At 40.5% G+C, this 23,957-nt stretch overlaps 1 protein-coding gene across 2 annotated transcripts in view; it reads left to right on the forward strand.

Annotated features, from left to right (window-relative positions):
* The first annotated feature begins 5,770 nt into the window (after nt 1-5,770).
* Nucleotides 5,771-23,957, forward strand: part of LOC144497425 (zinc finger SWIM domain-containing protein 5) — a 207,658-nt gene continuing 189,471 nt past the window's right edge. Inside the window, exon 1 of one of the 2 annotated variants that reach the window (XM_078218685.1) lies at nt 5,771-6,345. In XM_078218685.1, coding sequence (XP_078074811.1) covers nt 5,925-6,345 — 421 coding nt within the window. In that variant the 5' untranslated portion in view covers nt 5,771-5,924. Of the gene's footprint in view, nt 6,346-7,048; nt 7,111-23,957 lie in introns of those variants that run through there. The other variant, XM_078218686.1, reaches the window with a different exon arrangement.

The raw sequence follows: 23,957 nt of genomic DNA on the forward strand, positions 1-23,957 counted from the left end.
CTGCTCAACCATACCATCACTCCAGCTTTGATGTCCACAACCCCAGCAACTGCATTTCAGAAGTAGTTCATTGGTTGTAAAATGCTTTGTGATGTCAGATGATCATGAAAAGCACTACCTAAATGTAAGTTTTTCTTTTAGTCATTCCCATTAAAACCATTACTCTCTTTCATGCTGGCCATTCCCTGTGATACGTCAGTCATCGCCATTCCCTTAAGTCCAAGGGGTACAACCTTGAATGAATATGGCAGACAGCTAAGTAAATCATTCATTAACAGATCTGCCTGGACCACGTAAATCACCATTGATTTCTGCTCTTATCTACAAAACTGTTCACCATTCCTGGAATGCAAAGGTACCCTTGATTACTGCAAACTGTCTTCTGAAACCCCTTTCCTTTGCCTTATCCACCCTCACCCCAAATGACTCAGGGATTTGTCACTAAGTTTGAGACCATCCAATCAGCTGTCTCTGGCACATGCCTCTTTTCTGGCCCACTGAGCCAACTTTTCTCACCAGGTCCCCCGCTCTAGTCGTAAACTTGTACCTCTCCAGTTTCTTTTCTATCTCCCCTCATGTGATCGGTGATGTTATCTTGTCCATGAGATCCACTTCCTGCTCTCTTGACCCTATTTCCACCAATGTAATGGCCACCCTTTTACAATACTTGATTGGACTGGTTACTGAACCGGACTAGCCATATAAAAACCATGGTTACAAGAGCAGGTCTAAGAGGCTAGGAATCCTGTGGCGGGTAGCACACTCGCCAAAATCTGTCCACTATCCACAAGGCACAAGTCAGGAGTGCGATGCAATACTTTCCACTTGCCTGGAGGAGTGCAGCTCCAACAACACGCAAGAATCTTGACACCATCCAGGACAAAGCAGCCTGCTTGATTGGCATCCCATCCACAAACATTCACTCCCTCCACCACCAACGCACAGTGACAGCAGTGTATACCATCTACAAGATGCACTGTAGGAACTCACCAAACCTCCTTAAACAGAAATTTTCAAACCACTACCATCTAGAAGGAGGACAGGGGCACAGACAAATGGGAACACCATCACCTGGAAGTGCCCCTCCACGCCACCAACCATTCTGACTTGGAAATATATTGGTGTTCCTTCATTGTCACTGAATCAAAATCCTGGAGCTTCCTTCCTCGCAGTACTGCGAGTGTACCTACACAATATGATGTGGAGATACCTGCGTTGTACTGGGGTAGGCACAGTAAGAAGTCTCACAACACCAGGTTAAAGTCCAACAGGTTTATTTGGTAGCACAAGCTTTCTGAGTGCTGCCCCTTCATCAGGTGATGAAGGGGCAGTGCTCCGAAAGCTCATGCTACCAAATAAACCTGTTGGACTTTAACCTGGTGTTGTAAGACTACTTACTGTGCCTACACCATATGGACTGCAGCGGTTCAAGAAGGTAGCTCACCACCACCTGCTCAAGGCCAATTAGGGTTGGGGCAATAAATGCCGATGACACCCATATCACAAGAATCAATAAATCTCTTTAAAACCTACCTCTATGACAAAGCATTTTGTCACCTTCCCTACTATCTCCTTATGTGAGTAGCGTCATAATTTGCTTTAGATTGCCTCTATGAACCACTTTAAGACATTTTATTACACTTATTTTTTAGTGGTGTCACAAACAATAAAGTTAAGGAGAAAATCCCCTAGTCGCCACACTCTGGCGCCTGTTTGGGTACACTGAGGGAGAATTTAGCATGGCCAATGCACCTAACTAGCACGTCTTTTGGACTGTGGGAGGAAACCGGACCACCCGGAGGAAACCCACAGAGACACAGGGAGAACATGCAGACTCCACACAGACAGTGACCCAACCTGGGACTCGAACCTGGGTCCCTGGCGCTGTGAGGCAGCAGTGCTAACCACTGTGCCACTCTGCCACCCGTTCGAAGTGTTGATGCTGATTTTCTCATTCCCTACCCAAAAGGAGGGAATGATACTTTGCGTATACTCTCTGTCAGCAGTTCATGGAATATCATTAATGTTGGTCTCTAGTCAGTTCAGATAGTTGTACCATTCTGCATGCAGCAGGTGTGTTTTACAGGACATGACAAATGGGGAACATTGAAGAAAATCCTTATTTATTCATGCAGCCCTGCATTCCAAAGGGGGTAGTAATTGGATTTTATTCTTACTTTGTGCTACTCTATCCTGTTTATTCTCTCTCTTACTTGTCAGACTCAAGTGTTGAGCGTTCAGAAGAGGGGTGTGGGAATGCAACAAACTGTTACAATCTTCTTGTGCAATGTCAAAGCATGTAAATGTGGTAGCAAAGTGCTGTTCTCACTTTCCAGGTCCTTCAGACATTGCTTAAGAAATGCGATTTTTCACACTGCACTGCAATCTCATTAACACCTATTAAAGCTTTAAACAACTCTTTACTTGGGTCTCACTCTCGGTCTATTGAAGTTACTGAAATGGGTCAATGATAGTAGGAGGAGTCTCCATCTGAAAGCTTCAGTGATCAGAATCCCACTGCAACATGACAGTTGCAGAGGGAGGAGACACTACACGGCTAGTCACCATGATCAAAAGAACTCCAGAAGTCTGGGAAGGGCATCAGTGACTGAGTTAACATCATTCTGGTAAAAAAGGATCTCCCACTCCAAGTGAAAGTGCCTCTGCTCTGGATAATCTTAAAGGAGGACTGTCACAACTAATATTTAGTAATAAAACTTGCATATATACAAATTAGGCCACTCAAACCTATTCCACCGTTCAATAACATTATGGCGGATCGAATTGTAACCTCCATTCCACATTCCTTTCTACCCTTGATAACCTTTCACCCCCCTGTTAATCAAGGATCTATTTCGCTCTGCTATAAGAATATTCAAATAATCTGTTTCCACTGCCTTTTGAGGAAGAGAGTTCCAGAGACTCACAATCCTCTGAGAGAAAAGGTTTCTCCTCATCCCTGTCTTAATTGAGCTTATTTTAAAATCCTGTCCCTTAGATTTAGATTCTCCCTCAAGAGGAAACATCCTCTCCCCATCCAGTCTGTCAAGAACCCTCAGGATCTTAAAGGTTTCAATCAAGTCACCTCTTACTCTTCTAAACTTCAACTGATACAAGCCTAACCTGCCCAGCCTTTCCTCATTAGACAACCACCCATTCCTGGTATCAGTCTAGTTTCCGAACTGCTTCCTGTGCATTCACATTTTTCCTTAAATAAGGAGACCATTAGTTTACACGTTACTCCAGATGTGGTCTCACCAGTGCCCTGTACAACTGAAGCATAATCTCCCAATCCCCACATTCTATAATTTTTTTTAAAACTGCAAAATGATCAAAATTTATGTAGGATCTTTTTTCCATTTTAGTTTTGTAAATGTAAAAATGTTTTTCATAAAGCAATGAGTGCACATGGACATATTGACTGGTGGAGTTATTGATCTCAGGAAGTGAGAGCTTAAATAAACATAAATGGAAATATACAGCCATTAAACTAGAGTAGTTCAGTGACCTTACCATTGTAATTCTGTGTTGATTCTCTTCCAGACTTGAAATTAATAACAGTTTCAAGTTATTCTTCAATATTTCCATAGTTCTGGCTTGGATAAAGTTGAATGACATTGATTACTTTTCAGTACACTGCCCAATTCACTATTTTTCATTTAAGAAACTAGACTATGAATTTTGACACGCTGTTTTATCATTTATGCTCCCCAATGGTGGTGAAGGCAGAAGAACCATGACCTCATAAATTAATGGCTGTGGGCTGAAGAAGGGTTCCCTCTAAAACATTCATCCTTCCAAGGAGGCAGTGTACAGAGTGGCATTCAACAAACATGAGTTGATTAAAATGGCACCAGAGCTAAGGTCCTACCGACATCACCTGTCAGCCAATGTCTATGTTATGCAATTTTCCTCCTGGGACAGTGTCACTTTGATAAAGTTAAGACCCAGTACTGACCTGAAAAGAGCTACCAGATTCTCTTTCTGAATATTGTTCCAGGGATCCAAAAATCTTCTTCAGGCATATAAACAATAAAAAGGAGTGGAGACAGTTAGGGACCTAAAATGGGGTTTATGCTGTCGTGATGCAGGGAAGTATAAGATACAGTAAGATTCCAAAGGCAAAAATTAAATAACAAAATAATCTGTTTTCGTGGCATTGGTTGAACGACAGCAGGAGAACTTCCCAGCTCTTGTTTTATGTCCACCTGAGGGAAAGATGGTGCATCGATTTAACATTTCATTGTAAAGACAACATCTCTGATACCGCCGTTCTTCCTCAGGGCTGCATGGAAGTGTCAGCCTAGATTATGCTCTCAGTCTCTGAAGTCCCACAACTTTGTTTTAGAGGTGAGAGTGACACCAATGAGCCAAGGCTGACACCCAGTAGATGCTGGGTGGTGGGAATTTCTCAGCACCACCAGAAACTGTGGCAAGTTTTCAAAACGTTTAGCTTCACTTACAGCACAGAAAGAAAGGCAGTCTGACTAGATTGAAATTTTGGAAGTCCAAATGAGAAGACAAATTGCATGCTTGTTTGCATGCGTAATGTGGGTGAAGACTCCAAAAAAAACTGAGAAAAAGAACTCATTTATTTATATAATGCCTTCCACAATCCTAGGGCATCCCATCACCCTTTACAGCCAATGAAATAAATTTGCAGTAACCCTTACAAGCAATTTGTGCACAACAAACTCCCAATGACATGAAAACTCAACTTTTGCGATGTTTATTCAGGTATAAATATTGGTCGGGACATCTGCGGTAACTCCCCTGCACCTCTTTCAAATAGTGCCGTGGGATCGTTTAGACCCGTAAGAGGGCAGATGGGACCTCGACCGGAATCTTACGGCAGTTCACACCGGATTTTCCCATCCCGCTGCAGTGACTGGACATTTGTCCGGGCGCCAAATTCTCCGTCCTCACTTGCAGTGGCGACGGGGCGTGAACGGCCAGGAAATTCCGGCTGCGAGCATCTCCGACAGTGCAGCATTCCCTCATTACTCCCACACTGGAGGAGTGTCAGCCTGGACTATTGAACCCACAAGCTTATTGAAAGTCTGGCTGATCTAAAATGCAGAGTGGCAAAGCCTCCAGAAGTCACGCAGCAAAGCAGGCGCCAGGATCTCCTGCAGGGTTAAAAAAAAGGCAGGATTTCCCCTGCTCCCGAGTTGTCACGAGTCCCAGACTAGGCTGGAAGCAGAAACACACAGTGTGTGTGTGTCCCACAGCGGCTCTTTGTGCGGCGTGACCCACCTCCCCACCCTGTGTGTGTCTTACTGTGCGTGTGTGACAGCCGGCTCCCCCTATTCAGACACGCGCTCCTTATATGGAATGGAAGGGCCGCGCACCAACATTCCATAATGGTGAGCGAGGGGCGTGATTGACAAGGCGGGGGACCAATCGGATCCCGAGGGTGGTGGTGGTGGGGCGGGGCCGGCCGCCAGCGCGAGTTGATGGACAGGCGGGCGAGACCAATGGTGTGGCGGAGCGGCCAGTCAGCTGTAGCCAATGGAGAATGAGGAGGGTGGGGAGGGGGCGGGCAAGCGCGAGACACAGGCGGAGGACGGGGCCGGGCCGTCTGTCCGAGGTGATTGACGGGCGGCCAGGCCAATGGAGAGGCGGGACGGCCAGTCAGCTGTAGCCAATGGGGGTGAGGAGGGGGGGCGGGGACGGCGCCGGCCCGTCAGACGGAGGTGATTGACGGGCGGCTGGACCAATGGCGAGGCGGAGCGGCGGGGCAGTCAGCTGTAGCCAATGGGGGCGAGATGGGGGCGGGAGCGCTGGCGCTGTGCGGAGTGTGGAGGTTTCGAATGCTGTGTGAATAAAAAAAAGAAGCAACATTGTAGCGGTGCGGGCTGCTCGGTGGATACTTTCCTCCTCCCTCACTCTCTCTCCCCCCCGCCCTGATACTGTGTAGCAGCATGGCGGAGGACAGAGCCCAGCCGACTGCCAAGCGTCTCTGTTCCAGGCCTTTCCCCGCTTCCAGAGCGTCCCAGAAACCCGCGCCGACCGGCAGAGCCCAGCAGCCGGAGTCTCTCCTGGATGCCAGCGCTAAAATGGTGGCGGAGAAGTGGCCCTTTCAGCAAGTGGAGGAACGTTTCTCCCGCATCCCCGAGCCAGTCCAGAGGCGAATTGTTTACTGGTCTTTCCCCCGGAACGAGAGGGAGATCTGCATGTACTCGTCCTTTAACTACTACTCCCCCGAGGAGACGGCAGCAGCCGCCGCCGCTGCCGCCGCGGCAGGAGGCGCAGCCGTGCCCGGGGACGATGAGAATCGCCTCCCGTTCAGGAGAGGCATTAAACTGCTGGAGAGCGGTTGTGTGGAAAATGTTCTTCAAGTAGGTGAGTGAGATTCTGCCCCCCTCAAACACACACACACAGAAGAGGAGGGGAAAATAATAATTACACAATCACCACAAAAATGGATTCGGTCCAGTGACACTTCCGTTTGAATTGCCTTCTTTCCCACACCGGGGAATGTTGTTCAACTGTCTGCAAAACATATCCCCCCACTTTTGCCATTTGAATAGTTTGTGTTTTTTTTTCTGCTGTCGGAATGATCTTTGCAGGCTCTGGCTTAGTTGAAGAGGAAAATTTAAGACCAAACAGTCCGCCGTTTGATGCCACAAAAGGATGTATTTATAGCCTTTGTCGATGTGTTTTTGTTAAATCGTGGGAAGAGTGGTTTTGCGGGGAGGGAGGGGAGGGGGGGCTTGTGTTGATTTAGGGTTAGAAGAGGGCGAGGAGATAAATAAAAGCGACGCTGTGGTCCCAGTGAAAGGTGTATGCTGACAATTTAGATAAGGTCATGGATACATTTTTTTTTCTTTGGCCTGATTGAGATTACAGCTTAAAGAAAGTCAAATAATGAAAAAAAAAACAAAATGCAGCTCGCTATTTCAAACAAAAACGCGCACACAATCTGCAGTGATTTAAAAAAAAATTGTATTGAGCTGTCAGAAAGGATAACGCTACGAGTTGCCTGTCAGGAATGCTCTTGACTGGAGGGGAGGAAATGCCAATCCAGCATTTAACACCAATATGGTGATTAACATTTTGGCTGGGGTAGTCACGACTTTTAGCAGTATGTTGATGTTTGGAGTAGAGGTAACATTTCCACTTTTATTCAACCCCCCACCCCCAGAAATGAGCAGTAAGCAGCAAAGCGAAACTAGGAATAAAAGGAAATGGGAGAGAGAGAAAGCGAGCCAGGCAATTTCCATAATAAGGATCATCTCTCTCTCTCTCTCTGTAGTGATGCCAAGGGAAAGGGGGAAGGGAGCTTGAAGGGGAAGAGTGGTAAAATAAGACTGACCATTGTTTCTCATTTGTTTCAGTCAATTTGTTGTTTTGTGATCGTGAACCGGTCAGCTGGTAGGTTTTTTTAATGTTTTGATGCGCTTCTCAGTTAAGTATTTGCATTTTCCAAAAGCGATTTTTTTTGCCCTTGATTTTTTTTTCCACCTGATTCCCACAGACAGTAGGGAACCGAGCCAAATGGGTAAATCCCGTGTTGATACATCACCCGAGGCTCTCCACTTTTTTTTTGTTCCAACTGCGGTTTTGACTTAATTTCCCCCCTCCTTATTCCTGCGCTTTAGCAGAAACGTAATTAGAAAACGACAGCCTCGCCGCGTTTAAGCTGCACAGTTTCGTTTGTGAGAACTTTGTCATTAAGCTTCTTTGCACCTCCTATAAAACAGTATATTCTGCAAGCCGTTTCTTAATTCCCTAACCTTTGTCTCTCTCTAAACTGCCGTGGTAAATAAAAGTCGGAGTGATACTCGAACCTTGTGGGGTGAAATAACTTGAATGGAACTGCACAGTTCCTGCAAGTTTGCACTTGTACGCTGTTCCGACTTTTAAAAATTATTAATATATTATGGGATCAGAGAACAGAAACTAAATGACGGAAGGGACGGAAAGGTTCGTGTTTGTTTTTTTTGTCATCAAGTTGTTTGCCATTTGAGTGCCCGAGTCGCGGGGGTTTGTTGCTGGAGTCGTTATCGTGGTATTGATTGAATTGTTTTTTGTGCTTCCGTGAAGCCAGGTAGGCGACTTCGCAACTTGGAAGTTTGCCACCTGAGGTTCCAGGCAGGCCAGCCTGTTCAAAGCAGATTGATACAAGGCTGGGTTCCACGACTATCGGGTAGGTCATTAGCAAGGATGCGTTTATCGCTTTCCAGAGGTTCGGGAGGAGAACATTTAAACTTTTCTGTGTTTGAGTTTGTGGAAAGAGGTTTTGGTCGTATTTTAACTGAATGGACAGTTGCGTGCGCTAGTGTGTATTCTGAAATACAAGCAAGCAGAGGAGCCAGGTTTGGAGGTGGCACATCATTACTGTTGTTAATACGAAGAGTCGACACTTTTTAAAAAGAACAGTTCGTAGTTTCAATTAAAATATTTTGGTTCATGGAATTAGTACAAAAACTCAGTGGATCACTTTTATTTTCTAATGTTTTGATTATAAACTAACTTGCTTCTGAAACTTGCTTAGTTTTAATGCAAACTCAACAATTTGTAATAACAAACCGCTTATTAGTTTAATCCCTTCTGGGTAACAATTTTATTTACTCCTGTTAGGTTACAATGTGCAAGTAATCTCTTCCAAAACACATCCAGAAGACCAAAGGGCTTCATTTATAGTATTTGACATAATTGCTTGCTTTTTAACTGAAAAAATAACATTAACTTTGTTTATTACTCAAAGTTAATGTAAATAGTGAAAGCTGAAAATTATTTTTTCCTCTAAGCCTGTAAGAAACCTTATTGCTTACATGTGCACCAGATCTCATGGATAGTCTTGACTACATAAATTAATTTAAATTGTCCACTAAATTATTTACTCAAAATATTAGAAGCTAATGAGTTAGCAGATGCCTTTAGATTTTTCTTATATATATTTTATGTAATAAAAAAAGTCTGAGGTCACGTACCAACCGACTCAAGAATAGCTTCTTCCCTACTGCCCTCAGACTTTTGAATGGACCTACCTCATATTAAATTGGTCTTTCTCTACACCCTAGTAAATGTAACATTACATTCTGCACCTTCTCCTTTCCTTCCCTATGTACAATATGCTGTCTGTATAGTGCAAGAAACAATACTTTTCACTGTACACTAATAAGTGACAAATCAAATAGTTCCTATATATGTATACATCAAAAAATAGTAATAAGAATAACTTTGTCATTTCTCCCTTTCTGTCTCTCTCCTTTCTTGGGAACTTTTACATCTTACACTTGTGCGCTTGCTGAGAAACTGCTCTCCAGTGTCTCATTTAAGTAACCATATATTAGTTCTGACAGTGGGAATTGGCAAGCCATTTGACTAAGTGGGTGGGTGGAGGTCATAATCAGACCTCAATGTCCACGCATATCCAGTAGGGTCATTGTATAGTAATCAGGAGTGGCCCTGGCTAACTTTTTCCCTTTCCAAACCCAGAGGTACAGGAGCTGAATGTGGTGCTCCTACGAGTGCCCTGACTGAGTTCAGCTAATACTGTGCAAATTTGAGATTCAACCTGGGTGTTTTGATCGGCGTGACACAGCTACTTACTGAGCGAACTTGTTGAACCATTGAAGGAATTTATTTTGTGTAAACAAAATCTCTGTTTGTAAATACGTCAGTCCTAATCATTTGGATGCAAGATGTTTTCAATGGTATTGTATGCTTTGATTTTGAAGCATAAATTGTACTGTGGATAAAAATATAGTATGTTTACACTTGTGCTATTATGGAGGTTTCCCTTGGGGTAGTGGTTAGGCCTGTGCCGAAGTCTAGCCCAGGATGTCCACTCTGAATAAGAATGTTACATAAATCTTTCATGCACAAAATGAGTTTGTGAGAAAGAATAATATTCTCCAGAGATCATCTTTTTATTTTGCATTATAACAGTGACTACATTTCAAAAGTAATTGAAGACATCTGGTGGTCACTGAAAGCGCTATATAAGTGCAAGTTTTTCTTTCTTGTTGGTTTTGAGAATATTTTATGGGACACCTTGTCAGTTGGAAGAAGTGGTATCTTGCTGTTTACATTTCTGTAATTTTTCTAATATGTACTGTCAGGAAAGCAATTATTGCAGTAACAATTCAGTAAGTTTGAATATGCAGAAATGTGTGGTTAATTTTGAATTGACCAAGTAATGAATAATTTAAAGCACTAAACAGTTGAAAATATACTCCAATGTTAAGGTGGTGCATTTCTGCATCAGAATGAAAGTTCAATTTGATTTCATACCCATATACATTATTCTGGAAAATAACCAGTGTTCTTTGTTTCTATATGCTTAAAACAGGAATTAATTAGAGGGTTGTAAATTTGAAGGGGATAATTTTGGAAATCTTTATATGGAAACAAAAAATGTTTAAAAGATATTTTCTGATGCTAAATGATTTTAATGCTTCAAGAGTCTCTTTGAGGACTGTAAACAGAGGAACTTAAAGACAGTAATTTAATATCAGGAGGGAATATAAAAGTAGAAATGTTACCTTTTTTAAGCTAATGCGTAAAGCACACATTTAAAAAGAGGGGAACTGCAAGCCACCAATGATGGAACAAATTTAAGTTCAGTATTTTGACAATTTAGACTCAAATTGTTAGTATGATTTATAAGTACACTTGTAAATATACAAGGTAAGATCCTTTTGTCGCACCCTATATTTTATTACAGTGAAGGTGTGTATAATGTTATAATGTATATAACAGTTTAAATAAAACATTTCCATATCATAGGCAATAATGTTGAGTAAAATAATTGCTGTAAATTTAATTAAATTGCAATCAAGTACTCATAGCCAGTGCGCTCTTCAAAGCTTTTATTACTCAAACTCAAATTTTTCAGTTAAACATTTTTGCTTTATATCTGATATAAAGCAAAGGCTTCTGAGTGTCTGTTGAGTTTGTATTAAAGTTCTGGAAGGATCTCAGTTTTTGAACTTCTGTAGATGACTGCTACAGTTTTATCATCTTGTGATAAACATCCGGTGTGTTTGTCTCAGTCTTCTATCTGGAAAGTATAATAATGACACAAATTACTAGAATATGTCCAAGACATATGTTGGATGCTGTGGCCTGGAGTTTTTGCCAGGTTGCGCTGTTTACTTTTTCATGGCCTTTGCCCAAAAACATCTAAACCAGAAAAAGATGGAGTTATGTTGAACACAAATTGAGGTTCCAAGATTTTTTGCAATGGTTTATTAAACTACTGTGCAAGCTGGCCCCATCCAGAAAACAGACCACAGCCTCGGATGAAATTAATCACTGGGGTGATTGTATCAAACAGCATGTCCGTTTGGCTGTTTGCAGTTGGCATATGTGCTTGGGCAGCACTTGCTGAATGATCCCAAGTGTGGTAATCTTAAACTGGCTGTTAGAGTAATTCATTTCACTCAGGCTCCCAATCTAGCTCACTTGTGCTTATTGGAAGCTACTTCTATTCGTAAAGGGGTCTGCCCTCTGATATTGCACCTTTTTTGAGTAAGCAAAAATATGAACAATAGCTCCCTATTGCATTTGCCATGGCAACATCTGGCCCAATTGGAGCTGACTTGCCAACCAATCATGATCCCTTTTCTCTTGTGGTGCAAATTGTTATTCCCTTTGAAATTTGGCATTCTTGCTTCTGTCCTGATGAGTGCAAGGCAAAAAGTTTCGATAGCATGCCTCTTTAGCAGCAATATTAAACATATTAATTTACTAAGAACCATTTAGTAGTTTATTTGCGTAGTAGTTAGTTTCTGTATGTTGTTCTTAACACCATTTTAAATTATTTAAACATTTTTCATGGTGAATGCTTTCAGCTGTATTTGAAAAAACTGTACCAATTTACCACCCTTAAGTTATCAAGGATTTTTAAAATTGCAAATTGTTGCCGGGTTTCCCTGGGTTATGAAAGATCTTATGTACCCAAAGAGGAAATTCTACTGCAATATGTCAGACAGGATTTAGTTGAATGACTCCAATTGTTCGAGATAAAAGCTTGGAAATGCACCATGGGCCTGCTGACATTTGAAAGTAGAAAATAGAAGTAAGTTAATATTGTATCATCACATTGAATAGGTAGCTAGCAGGTTTTGATTATATTGTGGTTATAAATGATGACCAATGCTCACTATCATAATACAACAGATTTCATCTACCCAAGTGAAAATATTGGACGCCAGCAGATTAATTTGATATGGTGTAAAATGAGGTAACATCTTTGAGAAACTGTGCTGTCTTGGTCATGATTCACTGTAGTGAACAGTGTAGCTCTTGATAGAAAGATCCATTTGCTGTGTCTGTATTTTCGTGTCCAGATACAGATGATTTCTGAGCATGATTGGTGTCTCGGCAAGAGAGGATGCACTATTTGTGCAAAAGGGGCTGGAGGGAGGAGACAGTTTGGTATTTTGGGTGCAGAATTATGCAGTAAACATAAAACTGCAGTACATTGCTGAAAATAAAATGCTGCATTTGTGTTTAGATTGAGGGCTGTAGAAGAACAGAAACATTCATTTAAACTCTAAAATCTGGGCATTGCGGCATTGCATTGTAATTGCATAAAAATGCAAAGTGTGGGGGAAGGAGAAGAAATAAAAACTGGGAAATCAAATCAAACTTACAGCTGGAGGTAGGATTGAACAGACAATGGGATAGGATCAAGTGGCATCATTCAAACTGTATGCCATTTAGATAAATAGAATACGCAAAAGAGTTCAGCCTGATTTAGAAAGAACAAAATTGATATTTTTGAGACAGCGCTGCTTTGAATCATTAGTGTTCACATGAAGGTATCAGTATGTTTTAACTGGGCAAATGTTTTGCACATGTAAATAAATAGCTTTTGCCCTATTAAGTGTTGTTTGACCTAATGTTCCTCGGATGAAATGAAAGGGCTTTGCCTTTTTTTAAAAGGGAAAATAGATTTTGCATGCATTGTAGCGTGTACTCTGATATTGGAGTAAAAATACTTTGTAATACAATAGCATTTTAAAAAAATGTAATTAAAGCAACGCTGAGGAAAGCTTTATAAACGAGATTGGTGAGTGCCATTGTTCATGTGAGCCTAGTTGAATATCAGCAGGTTGGTGGGGAATTGCAGCCAAGTCCAAGTCTGTCCACGCATGCATTCCCAGCAGGGGTCACTGGTTAGTCATGAGGATTGGGAACCCTGGCAGCTATTTCCAATAAGAAGTCCAACGCCGGCATCTCCACATCACGAGCTATTTCCAATACACCTTCCACACCCAGGGACATTGAGGACAATTTTTGGACCCACACACAGCAGAGCTAAGAGCTAATTCAGCACAGACCACTAGTCAAACTTGGCCTGTTCTTTGTCTGTATGACGCAGTACCACAATTGGCAGCCCATTTAGTTAATGGGCTACTGGAAGTACCAAAATGGTGTCTTTATTTTTCAAGAAGTAGTGTAATGCTGCTAATACAATAATTTCTCCTAGTCAAATTTAATAGCCTGTAATAAGTGATAATTTATCTTGTACACAGTCTAGCTGATCTATTGTTTAATGTTAATGTAGTTTTGATATTCACCATTCTAAAGGGAGTTTGAAAGTGGTGCTCATTTTGTTTTCACTTGAAAAATATACTATCATAAACATAACATTTGCTTCAAGAGATCTATAGATATGAGAGTGGTCACCAGGACGTGGAGGGTTAAAATATGTGAACATATTTCATATACTTTGTATTCCCTCGAGTATGAGAGATTAAAGGTTTATCAATTGTGGTTAAAATTTATTAGAGTAGATATAGAAAAATTATTTCCTCTGGTGGGGCAATCGGGACCAAGGGGACATCATCATAAAATTAGAGTTTGATTATTCTGGATCGAAATCGGGTTGCACTTTATCTTCACAAGATAGCAGCGATTTGGAACACACTATCCAAAGGGCTGTGAACGTTGAGTTATTTGGAGCTTTGAAGACAAATAGATTTTTCTTAGCTTAAAGGCATCAAGAGTTATGGAAAATAGAATTGTGGTCCAAATCAACCATGATCTAATTGGATGGCAGGGAAGAGGCTGAATGGCCTACTCCTGTTGCTAAGTTTAAAAAATGTAGTTACACATCAAGTGGTGCTGAAGATGTATTTTAAGTGGCTTGCCACCGTTATCCGAATCCCTTGATTAGGTTACTGCCTTGAAAGGAACGCAATCTATTTAATAAAATCAGTTTTGGAATGTCAGATATCAAAGTAGACATCAACATCTGGGCAACTTGGTCTCGACACTTTATAATGTTTGTGCTGCAGGAATAATAGCTCATGTTGTTGCAGGTATGCGGAGAAATAATTTGTCATTGAGAAATGGAATATTGGCCAGTGAACAGTGTCTTTTTAACCTTTAGTGATGGAAACAAAGTACTGTGTTCGTACTAGTGCCAACTTTTTATTTAGGTAAGTGGAATAAACTGCTCACACTAATTTACTTATTAAATTAATTGAATTTTCACACGGGAAAGTGACAGTTCTGTCCTCTTGGCTTTCACTCAAAATGTGACTTCTGCTGAGGCGTGCTGCCATAATTGAGTCTTGACATTTGAAAACAATGAATAATTCCGTGTGTGCGTGTGTAGGTATTTGTTTTTCAATGATAAAATAGTACCTGGGGAATGCTGTGGATCCAAGCTTGTGGTGCCTGGCATCTTTTATTTCCAAAGTAATGATGTTGGTCCTCACTTAAAGCGCAAAACTTGCATAGGATTTTAAACTAGTTATTATACAACTTTTAAAAAATAGTCAAGATGTTCTGTTGTTGTAGAGCACAGTAATAACTAGTTCAAGGAAGAAAAACAGGTCTTCCTATATGTCAACCATATATGATAGCAATAAATCTATTGAGAGTAATGATAAAGAACCCCCCCCCTTAAAAATTAGGAGTAATCTTGATGAATCATGGTAACATTAGCATTCTGGAGTCCTGGTGTGACACATGCAGCTGGTCCCCCAGATGCACACTTCAACTTCTGTCTGTAATGATGTGAAGTACTTCAGTTACCTGTATCATGTGGACAAAGTTCTATGAGGGAGGAGGATACAACTTAAGTTTATTTATTAGTGTCACAAGTAGGCTTACATTAACACTGCAATGAAGTTACTGTGAAAATCCCCTTGCTAACGGTGTCCTTTCAGTGCTATACCATTGATCGTCAAAACTGTTTATTTATTTAAACTCTCTTGTTTATTCAAATTAATCTTTTGGCACTAAAAGGTGTTTGCTGATAATTTTACCCTTTTCTTCATACCTGAATTTCAGTGGTGCAAGGAATATTAAAACTAAAAATCAGACTTCATTAAAATAACAGTTTGCATTCGGTAGGTTTTGCAGAGTTAAACTAACTGTTTAGAAGCTAATCTGATTTGTTGCACCAAATCTATTATTATTGAAACTGATGTACTTTAGAGGATATGTAAATATACAGGCCCTGAATTTCCTTGAATAGCACAATTGGAACTGAAGCCAAAATATGTATCTAAATTTTGCCAATATTTCCATCAGTGACCTGCACCAAAATTTTCCCCAAAAACATTCACATTATCTCACACCAGAATATGTGAACTGGTGTAAAACTAGTAGAAATCAGCATAAATAATTGGGGCGAAGGAAATTGTCTTCCTTTTTCAAGACCATCTTTATACTTAAATTTCACCATTGATGTAAATTAGACAGTGTTGAAGAAAATGAATTTCTGAAACTTTTTCAATTTTTAATGAAACTCACTCTGACTCTGATGCCATAAAGGTATGATGAAAGATATAGTTTGGGATTTTCCGGTCGTTTACACCCCACCACCACTGCAAGTGCAGACAGAGAATTTGGCACTCAGTCAAATCTCCGTGCACTGCAGTGAGACTAGAGAATCCTGCCATCCAAAGGAAATACCAGAAATTTAACTTTGAACTGTAAATCTGAATTTTAAGCTATTCAGAACTGGCAGAAATTCAGGAATTTTGTACTTTCGCATGGGCGGGGCTATCTCAATGAGTAACAGAGGGTTTTGTGAAGATTTCAAACAATCAGCGTAGAAGATTTGGACATAGCATAAAATTTGGTCCAAGACATCTCTATGGCCGAATTTCTAAACTCTTCTTTGGCAAAATCAGCACTTTGCCATTCTTCTACCGTTGTTTCATCCAGGCTTCCAGAAATTCTGGGCCACAGTAGCATCTTTGCACTTGTCTTTTTGCGCTTTGGATTGTTATTGAAACTGATGCACTTTAGAGAATATGTAAATATACAGGCCCTGAATTTCCTTGAATAGCACAGTTGGAACTGAAGCCAAAATATATATTGGCATAATCTAGATATGAGTGCGTGCCTGAGGGGGGCAGGAATTGAAGTTTCTTTTATTCATTCGTGAGACATGGGTGTTGCTGGCTGGCCAGCACTTATTGCCCATCCCTAGTTGCCCTTGGAGGACACTTGAGAGTCAACCATGTTGCTGTGGCTCTGGAATCATGTGTAGGTCAGACCAGGTAAGGAAGGCAGATTGCCTTCCCTGAAGGACATTAGTGAACCAGATGGGTTTTTACAACAATCGACAATGGTTTCATGGTCATCAGTAGATTCTTAATTCCAGATTTTTAAAAAAATCGAATTCAAATTCCACCAACTGCGGTGGTGGGATTCGAACCCAAGTCCCCAGAACATTAGCTGAGTTTCTGGATTAATAGTCTAGCGATAATACCACCACCAGGTCATCGCCCCCTCACTGTGTGGAGAAGAAATGCTGACCTGTCTGATTTTCATTTGACCAGTGCATTACTTGCTCGGGAGTAGTTAAATGTCTTGTTTTGATCAACACATTTTAAAGCAGCCAGAGACTGGCAAAATATAGTTTCAGTTATACCATGTGCATTGTGACAAATGCATAATAAAAACTAAACAACCAAGCTCGGCATATGTTATGAGTTTGGTAGGTAGTGGGATGTCTTACAGTATAATTTCTTTTTTTAAAAAAGCTTTCTTTTAAAAGAGACAAGATTTGCATCTCGGCATCATTATGTATTGTGTTTGTTGTTCTTTTTTCTTTTGCAAGAAATCTGCAAAGCAAATGCTTAAAAATGGACCGGTCATCCTTCCCCGTAGCCATGTTTAATGCTGCTGTGTTCATAGATATTAATATTTTATGTATATTTTAATTTGAGTTGGCTTTCTAAAACAGATTTTTGTTCTCATGCATGACAGCTGTACCCCATGCTGCGTATGGCTATTAAATTATGTGAATAATCCACAGCAGATCAGCTGTCGCATACAGGATGCATTTGATCCTCGGTCTGTAGCTGTCCATTAATGAGTCCTGACAACGGCCAATGAGTAGGTTCATCGTGGCATTCAGTGGGATTTTGTTCGGCGTTGACCCAAATCCTGTGGAGGGTATTGTTCCAAGTCAAGTGAGCTAGAGGTGGATGATTTGGCCTTGGACAAATTAAAGAAGCAGAATGCATATTGTCAGCTTTATTGTTATCTAAATATCTATAAACAGTCTAATCCTGGAGAATAGGGTCATCTGTATTGTGCCTTGTTTAAACTTCATGAGCTACAGTAGATTGCATTTTCATATGGCTGTAATAGCAGACATGCTAAATCCGTACATTGAGCTTCCTTGCATCACAGAATCTCTCTTCATTGGTTGCAAAACTTAACTATTTGTTGGGGAAAGACCAAGTAACAGTGGGCTACCCATGTTTCAGCCAATCCACTGAGTGCTGCTGAAGTTACGTTTTTAAAAAAGAAGTTTTCCTGTTTTTGTTTAAAAATGTGCAGCCACAACCTCAGAATCTAGTTTCTTTCATCTAATCTTATGCATGCTCCCCTGAAAGCACTTATTTCAGCTGGGGTGCTATTCCATGGGTTTGAGACCCATTCCAAAATATTCTCCCTTTCTGCATCAAGAGATTGCGAACGATCAAAATTGCAATCTCTATCACAGCTAGAACTGCAGGCAGTCCTGATCTTGCTTCTGCTCAATATCTGAACGCTTGTGTGATCTGTAGTAGTTGGTGCAGGATAGTGATCAGGAATCAGAATACTCATTGCCTTTTTTAAAACTCTGGCGATGCTGAGTCATGTTCTGCCTGTTAGCTTGTGTCTTATGCACACCAAGAGCCAATTCTGAGGCTTGCCTGAGATTTGGGTACTGAATTACTTTAGGAGTCCATTATATTTTGTTTTGGATATCCCAATCCTACTTTAAATCTGTGAGCAGTTTCTTTAAATGAGAAGTGAAAAAAATTGTATGCTCTTGCTGTAGGATTATTCAAGACTTTGAAATTTTTACTTGAATAAAATTGTTTGTGATGTCTAGTATTTGTTTCGAAGCTGTTTAGCTTGTGACTCAGTGAGAGAATTAAATTGCCTATTCTGAGGGTTAGGTGAGAAAGAGAATGTAAGATACTTCTTTGCTGCATAAAGAATTTAGGGTGTTGGCATGGTACTACCATGCTACCTGAATTTTTTCTCAAACTCTGCTGTGTAATTTTGGAAATTGTTGAATTTACTCCATATTTAAGTATAAATGTAATCATTCTGCTGAAACCATGTTTTTTTTTAAAACACGTTACATTACTTTGGATCAAGTAAGCTCAATCACAGTACTGCCCAATTGCATTCAATAAAGGATGCTATAAACTATTTGTTGGCAGTCGACTGCATTTTGACTTTGGCACCTTTGTTTCATTTGTATATGATTCTGGATTAATTTTAAGCAACTTCTGCACTTTTGTTTACCCGTTGTAGGATGTAGACCTCCTCAAAGGAGAATTTTTACATGAAAGATTTCTGCCATGTACGGATGCGCTGGCAAGGCATGTTGTCAATAATGGCTGAATTGTAATCTCTCTCACTCCTTGTCATTGGTGTGTTGGAAGGGTTAGCAGATTGATTCTTAACCTTTCTGGCTGCATCATGAATGCTGCTTCCATGACCAGTAAATCTGCTGTGGGTTTTGAACCTGGAGCTTCTGGTTAAGAGGTAGGGTGTTACCCACCGAGCCACAAGACCGTCTATGTCTTTTCAAACAGGGCATCCTAAAATGAGATAAACTTATTTAGAGTTTCACTTAGACATTTTCCTTTTGATGTAAAGATTTAACCGTGTGACTTTTTGTTTTTCCAGTAATGCAGCAGTGAGTAGCTGAGGTACGTAAACCAGGGAGGACCTTATTCCATTCCGGTTCCGTGCTGAGTTAGCTGATTTCCACCTGAACAGGGATAGTAATGTCACAATTACTGCGATGCCTCTGGGTTATGCTGTGGAAATTAGCTACCCGTGCACAATGGGAGGTCTGGCAAGGAGAGAATGAGTCTTGGTTGTGAAGGACCTGGGGTCAAACAGCCATGCTGGCAATCCCTGTTGAGGCTCATGCATGACTAACTGCTACGTGGGGTAAGTAGCTTTGGGCCGTGGTGCTCGTGGAATCATTTCCCAGCAAGGATTCAATGCCTTCAGGAAAGCAGCAAATAAATAAGTTGGGGGAAAAAATAGACGTTTCTAGTGCTGCGGTCAAAAATTCTGTGCTACAAATGGATATGAATGTTGATTAGAACCAGTGATCAATATCGTACCGTTGACTTCATTCAGGAAAATTTTGGATCAGTACTATTGGAATTAATCTCGGAGAGCAGATTTAACATGAACAGAGATGGTCATTAACTCATTACCATTTACTTGAGTCAGCCAGAATTTGAGTTTTCTACTTGTGCTGATACTGAAACAAACCCTAACGCAATAGTTGTGAAGTTATTCAGATACCAAAACTATATTTTTATTTTTATTTTGTATTCTTTAGATTTGAAAAAAGCTGTGCAATAAGTTTTGTATTATGCAATGCATGTTTATTTTGTGCGTGTTTCTTTGGCTGCCTTTTACTGTTAAAGAATGATATAGCACAGAAGGAGGCCAGTTGGTTCATTGCACCTATGCCTGCTCTTTGAAGGAGCTAGCCAATTATCCTACTCCCCTGCCTTTTGCTCATGGCTCCAGAAAGTTTTCTCCTTGGAAACCTAGAAAATAGGAGCAGGAATAGGCCATTCAGTCCTTCAAGCCTGCTCCGCCATTCATTACGGTTGTGGCGGATCATCCAACTCCGTAACCTGTTCCCACTTCTTCCCCCCCCGCACCTTATCCTTTGATCCCTTTAGCCCCAAGAGCTAGGTCCTTGAAAACACACAATATTATATACTCCTTCAAGTATAGAAACATAAGGACAGGTGTAGGTTGTTGAGCCCCTTGAACTTTCTGCACTATTCAATGATATCATGGCTGATCTGTATCCTAACACCGTCACCTGCCTTGGTTAACAAAAATTTATTGATCTTGGATTGAAATTGAGCTAGGATCCACTGCTTTTTGTGAAAAACGGTTTGAAATTCATTATACTGCCCTTTGGTGGGGGGAAAAAGATAGGACAAATTTCTTCACACACTTGTCTCTGCCCTTATGGTTACGTCTACTTGTTCAAGACTCCTTCGCTAGTGGATAAATGGTTTCTCTCTATTCATCCTATCAATTTCTTTTAAAATCCTAAAACTGTAATCAAACCACCCCTGAAACCTCTATAATCCAGGGATACTAGTCTAGTTTATGCATTCTCGCCTCGTAATTTAACCATTCAAGTCCCACTTCAAAGCTTGAGCACAAAAAGTAAAGCTTATACTCCAGTGCAGTATTGAGAGACTGCTGTACTGTTGTAGGTACCATCTTTCAGATGAGACAACCCGATGCCTGCATCTGTCTGCTCAGTTGCAGTTATGCCTGCTGTCCTGGCCAGTATTTATCCCCCAATCAATATCATACAAACTAGTTATCTTGTCACCATTACATTGCTGTTTGTGGGAATTTGTGTGCAACTTGACTACCATGTTTTGTATATTACAAAAGAGACCACAATTCAGTAATACTTAATTGACTGTATAGCATTTTGAGACATTTGGTGGTTGTGAAAAGCACTATATAAATGTCGGTCTTTTTTTTCCGTTTCCTCGGAGACCAAATAACATGTTGGTGAATCTGGGCTCTACTCCTTACAAGGTCAAACCTTGCAATTCAATACTCCAGTCTAACCAGGTCTTTATGTAACTATAGCAAAACATTTTTCCTTAATATTCTAGCCCCCAGTTGTAAAGGCCATTCCATTAGCCATTTTAATTTTTCTTTTGTACCTGGTTGTTACATTTTAGTGATCTGTGTGCATTGACTCCCAAGTCTGTTTGGATGTACGCAATTCCTAGCTTTTCACCATTCAAAAAAATACTCAACCTATTTTTTTGGTTCAAAATAAATGGATAACCATATAGCTCAGCAACTTCCTCAAACTAGTTTCTTAAGATGAACACTAATTATTTAAATATTTTTGTTTGGAAAAATGAACAAAAGGATATTTTATTTGTATTGTAACTGATTTTATTTTTGAAAGAACATGATGTGTGCCCTTTAAAACTGCAGTACTGTCACAATTTGCATGTGGTGTTCAAAACTTGTGCAGTTGTGTTACCACTCTTTCTGTGTCTGTAAAAAAAAAAAAATGTTCCAGGTTGTGCTGCTGCCAGTTTTGTATTGCTGTGTTAGAGAAGACGCAGATAGTTCATGCAGTCAGGTTACACAATTGCAGTATCACTGGCTGTTAATAGAATGATTGCTTTTAAAGTTACCTTTTATATTGAACATTTTAAAGCTTGGTTCACTGTTATGTTTATACTTCTTTGTATTTTTCTTCTTTCACTCTGACCGTTGCCCTCCTTCTTCATGCGGAACGCAGTGACTCGTGAAGACATGCTGTTTCACAGATATAGTAGACATTTTCATGTGCAGAATTGGGGGACGAATTTGTGGTTTTTGACTGTGGGTGGTATCACAACTAAGTTCAGTCCTATCATCTATAGATGCTTTTCCAACTGGCTTTACCAGAGAATGGAAGGGGTCAGAAGCCTTGGCCATTACATATACATCCTTCTTCCTTAGCTCCCCATCCCCCCCCGCCTCTCCCCTCTAGCTGGGGGGATGAAGCCAATATGGATTTACCAGATGGGACCCTCCCGGCCTATAGGGTACAGCCCACATGGTTCATGCACGCACCGAGCCATGGGGGAAGCTTCTGTCCTGGCATATTGGTTTTTAGTTACCATTGTGACGATCAGTCATGTGGCACGGCTCAGATAACAAGCTTCAGTTATGTTCGTGCCCACATGATTGAACAATGCCTTAGTGTAAATAACTGAAACAGTTTACAATAGCTGATTAAAGGGGATTGAAAATAAATAACTTTCTTTCAGTAGTGCTAGATCACAAGTGTGAAAAAAAAGTGTATCTGACCTACTGCGCCACCCTTGTTCTCTTGTTTCAGAGATGCAAATCCATATCTTAAGGGTTGCACAGCCATTCTTTCTTTTAAGCTGTCATTAGTGTTTGCTGTACTGTATAATAATGCTTGGAGGCAATGAGACAAAATGAATATATTTATGGGCTCAAAATGCTGCTTGTTTAACCTTAATTAGCAGTACATACTACTCTACATGCAGTTCGCAAACTGATTAGTGGTTGGGTTTTTGATTAAGCCATTTTTCTTTCCTCTCCTCCCCCTATTGCATTAACCAGTTTCAGGCAGATTTATGCAGATTATGTAGCATGTCTGTCAGCAATTCGGGTTTTAAAAACTGACAATTTTCTAAAGACTAAAATCTGCCTGCATGAGATATTATATTCTGGACCTTGAGTTCTAATAAGTTATTTATTACCTACAAAATAAGATGCATTTTCATTTTAACTTCTACATCAAGCAGTATTTTAGCAAAGTAGGGATTTCAGCTCACTTTTAAACAGCTTTGATGTGGTGCAGTTGATGGATACGTGATGCAGATACAGAAGTCTAACATTCCATTCGTTTCTGCTGCATTAAATTGTGCCATAGAATGCTTATCAGATGTGTGTACCAAGAGTACAACTAATATTAAATGTAGCCTATCTGTGAGTGGCACCTCATTACAGTACCAGCTTTTAGAAATCTTGGGATAGCAACTCGTCATGAGCAGCGGCGTGAAATGGAAATTATTGCATTTGTCATCTATTATACGCTCCACTTAATGTTCAGTTCCATTGAAGTCAATGGAGCTGAATATTGGCTCTCGTCAGTTTTGTGTTACCCCTTGACAAATTTAGACCCCTAAATCTTCTATCTGTATAAAAAAAATTGATACTTTTCCAAGTGTAACATTTCTTGTTACGCCAGTTTGAGTCAGATACAATGGTGTATTCGATTATTGTATTTGTATGTCTGAGCACTGACATCAAAGGTTTGATTCAGTTGCTCTGATCTTTTATGATCCAGATTTCAGTCATTAACTTGAAATAAAATGAGAATATCATCACTTGACTGGGGGTGTTAACTTGGAGGGAGTGTTTTGCGTTCCATTGTACGCATTCTCATTGTGGACAAATTTTAGAAAAAAAACATTAGCAGCTGACAAGTACTTTTAAACCATGATGAAAACTCTTCACTGAAGGTATTTAGGCATACATATCCATGGAGAGAATGTATGTGAATGGCATTGTTACCAACCGCAGCTTTCAGATAAATCAAAGCTAAGAGACAATAACCATATATTAAAAAAGTAAATGTTTCATTACATTCTCCAATGTGTTCCACCCACTCTCCTACCCTCAGTAGCATGGTGGGAAGCTGTGCTGAAATTTAGCTTTTTTTTTGCTCAATTGCTTTCTCTGTTCATGTATTCACATTCTCACTTTCTTTCCTTTCTTACTTTTTCTTGTGTGCTACACTTTCTCTCCTTTGCAATGCATCTTTTCCTTCAAGTGCATTCTTCTGTCTGTCTTTCTCTCTCTCTCGTTTTGTTTCTGCCAGGTGCTCTTTCATGCTGTCTTTTTTCAGGTGCGTGCACACTTTCTCTCCATCTGTCTTTGATCCAGTCTCTCCGTTTGGTGCATGTGGTCTC

The sequence above is a fragment of the Mustelus asterias genome, chromosome 8, assembly GCF_964213995.1.
Source record: "Mustelus asterias chromosome 8, sMusAst1.hap1.1, whole genome shotgun sequence".
Taxonomy (NCBI): Eukaryota; Metazoa; Chordata; class Chondrichthyes; order Carcharhiniformes; family Triakidae; genus Mustelus; species Mustelus asterias.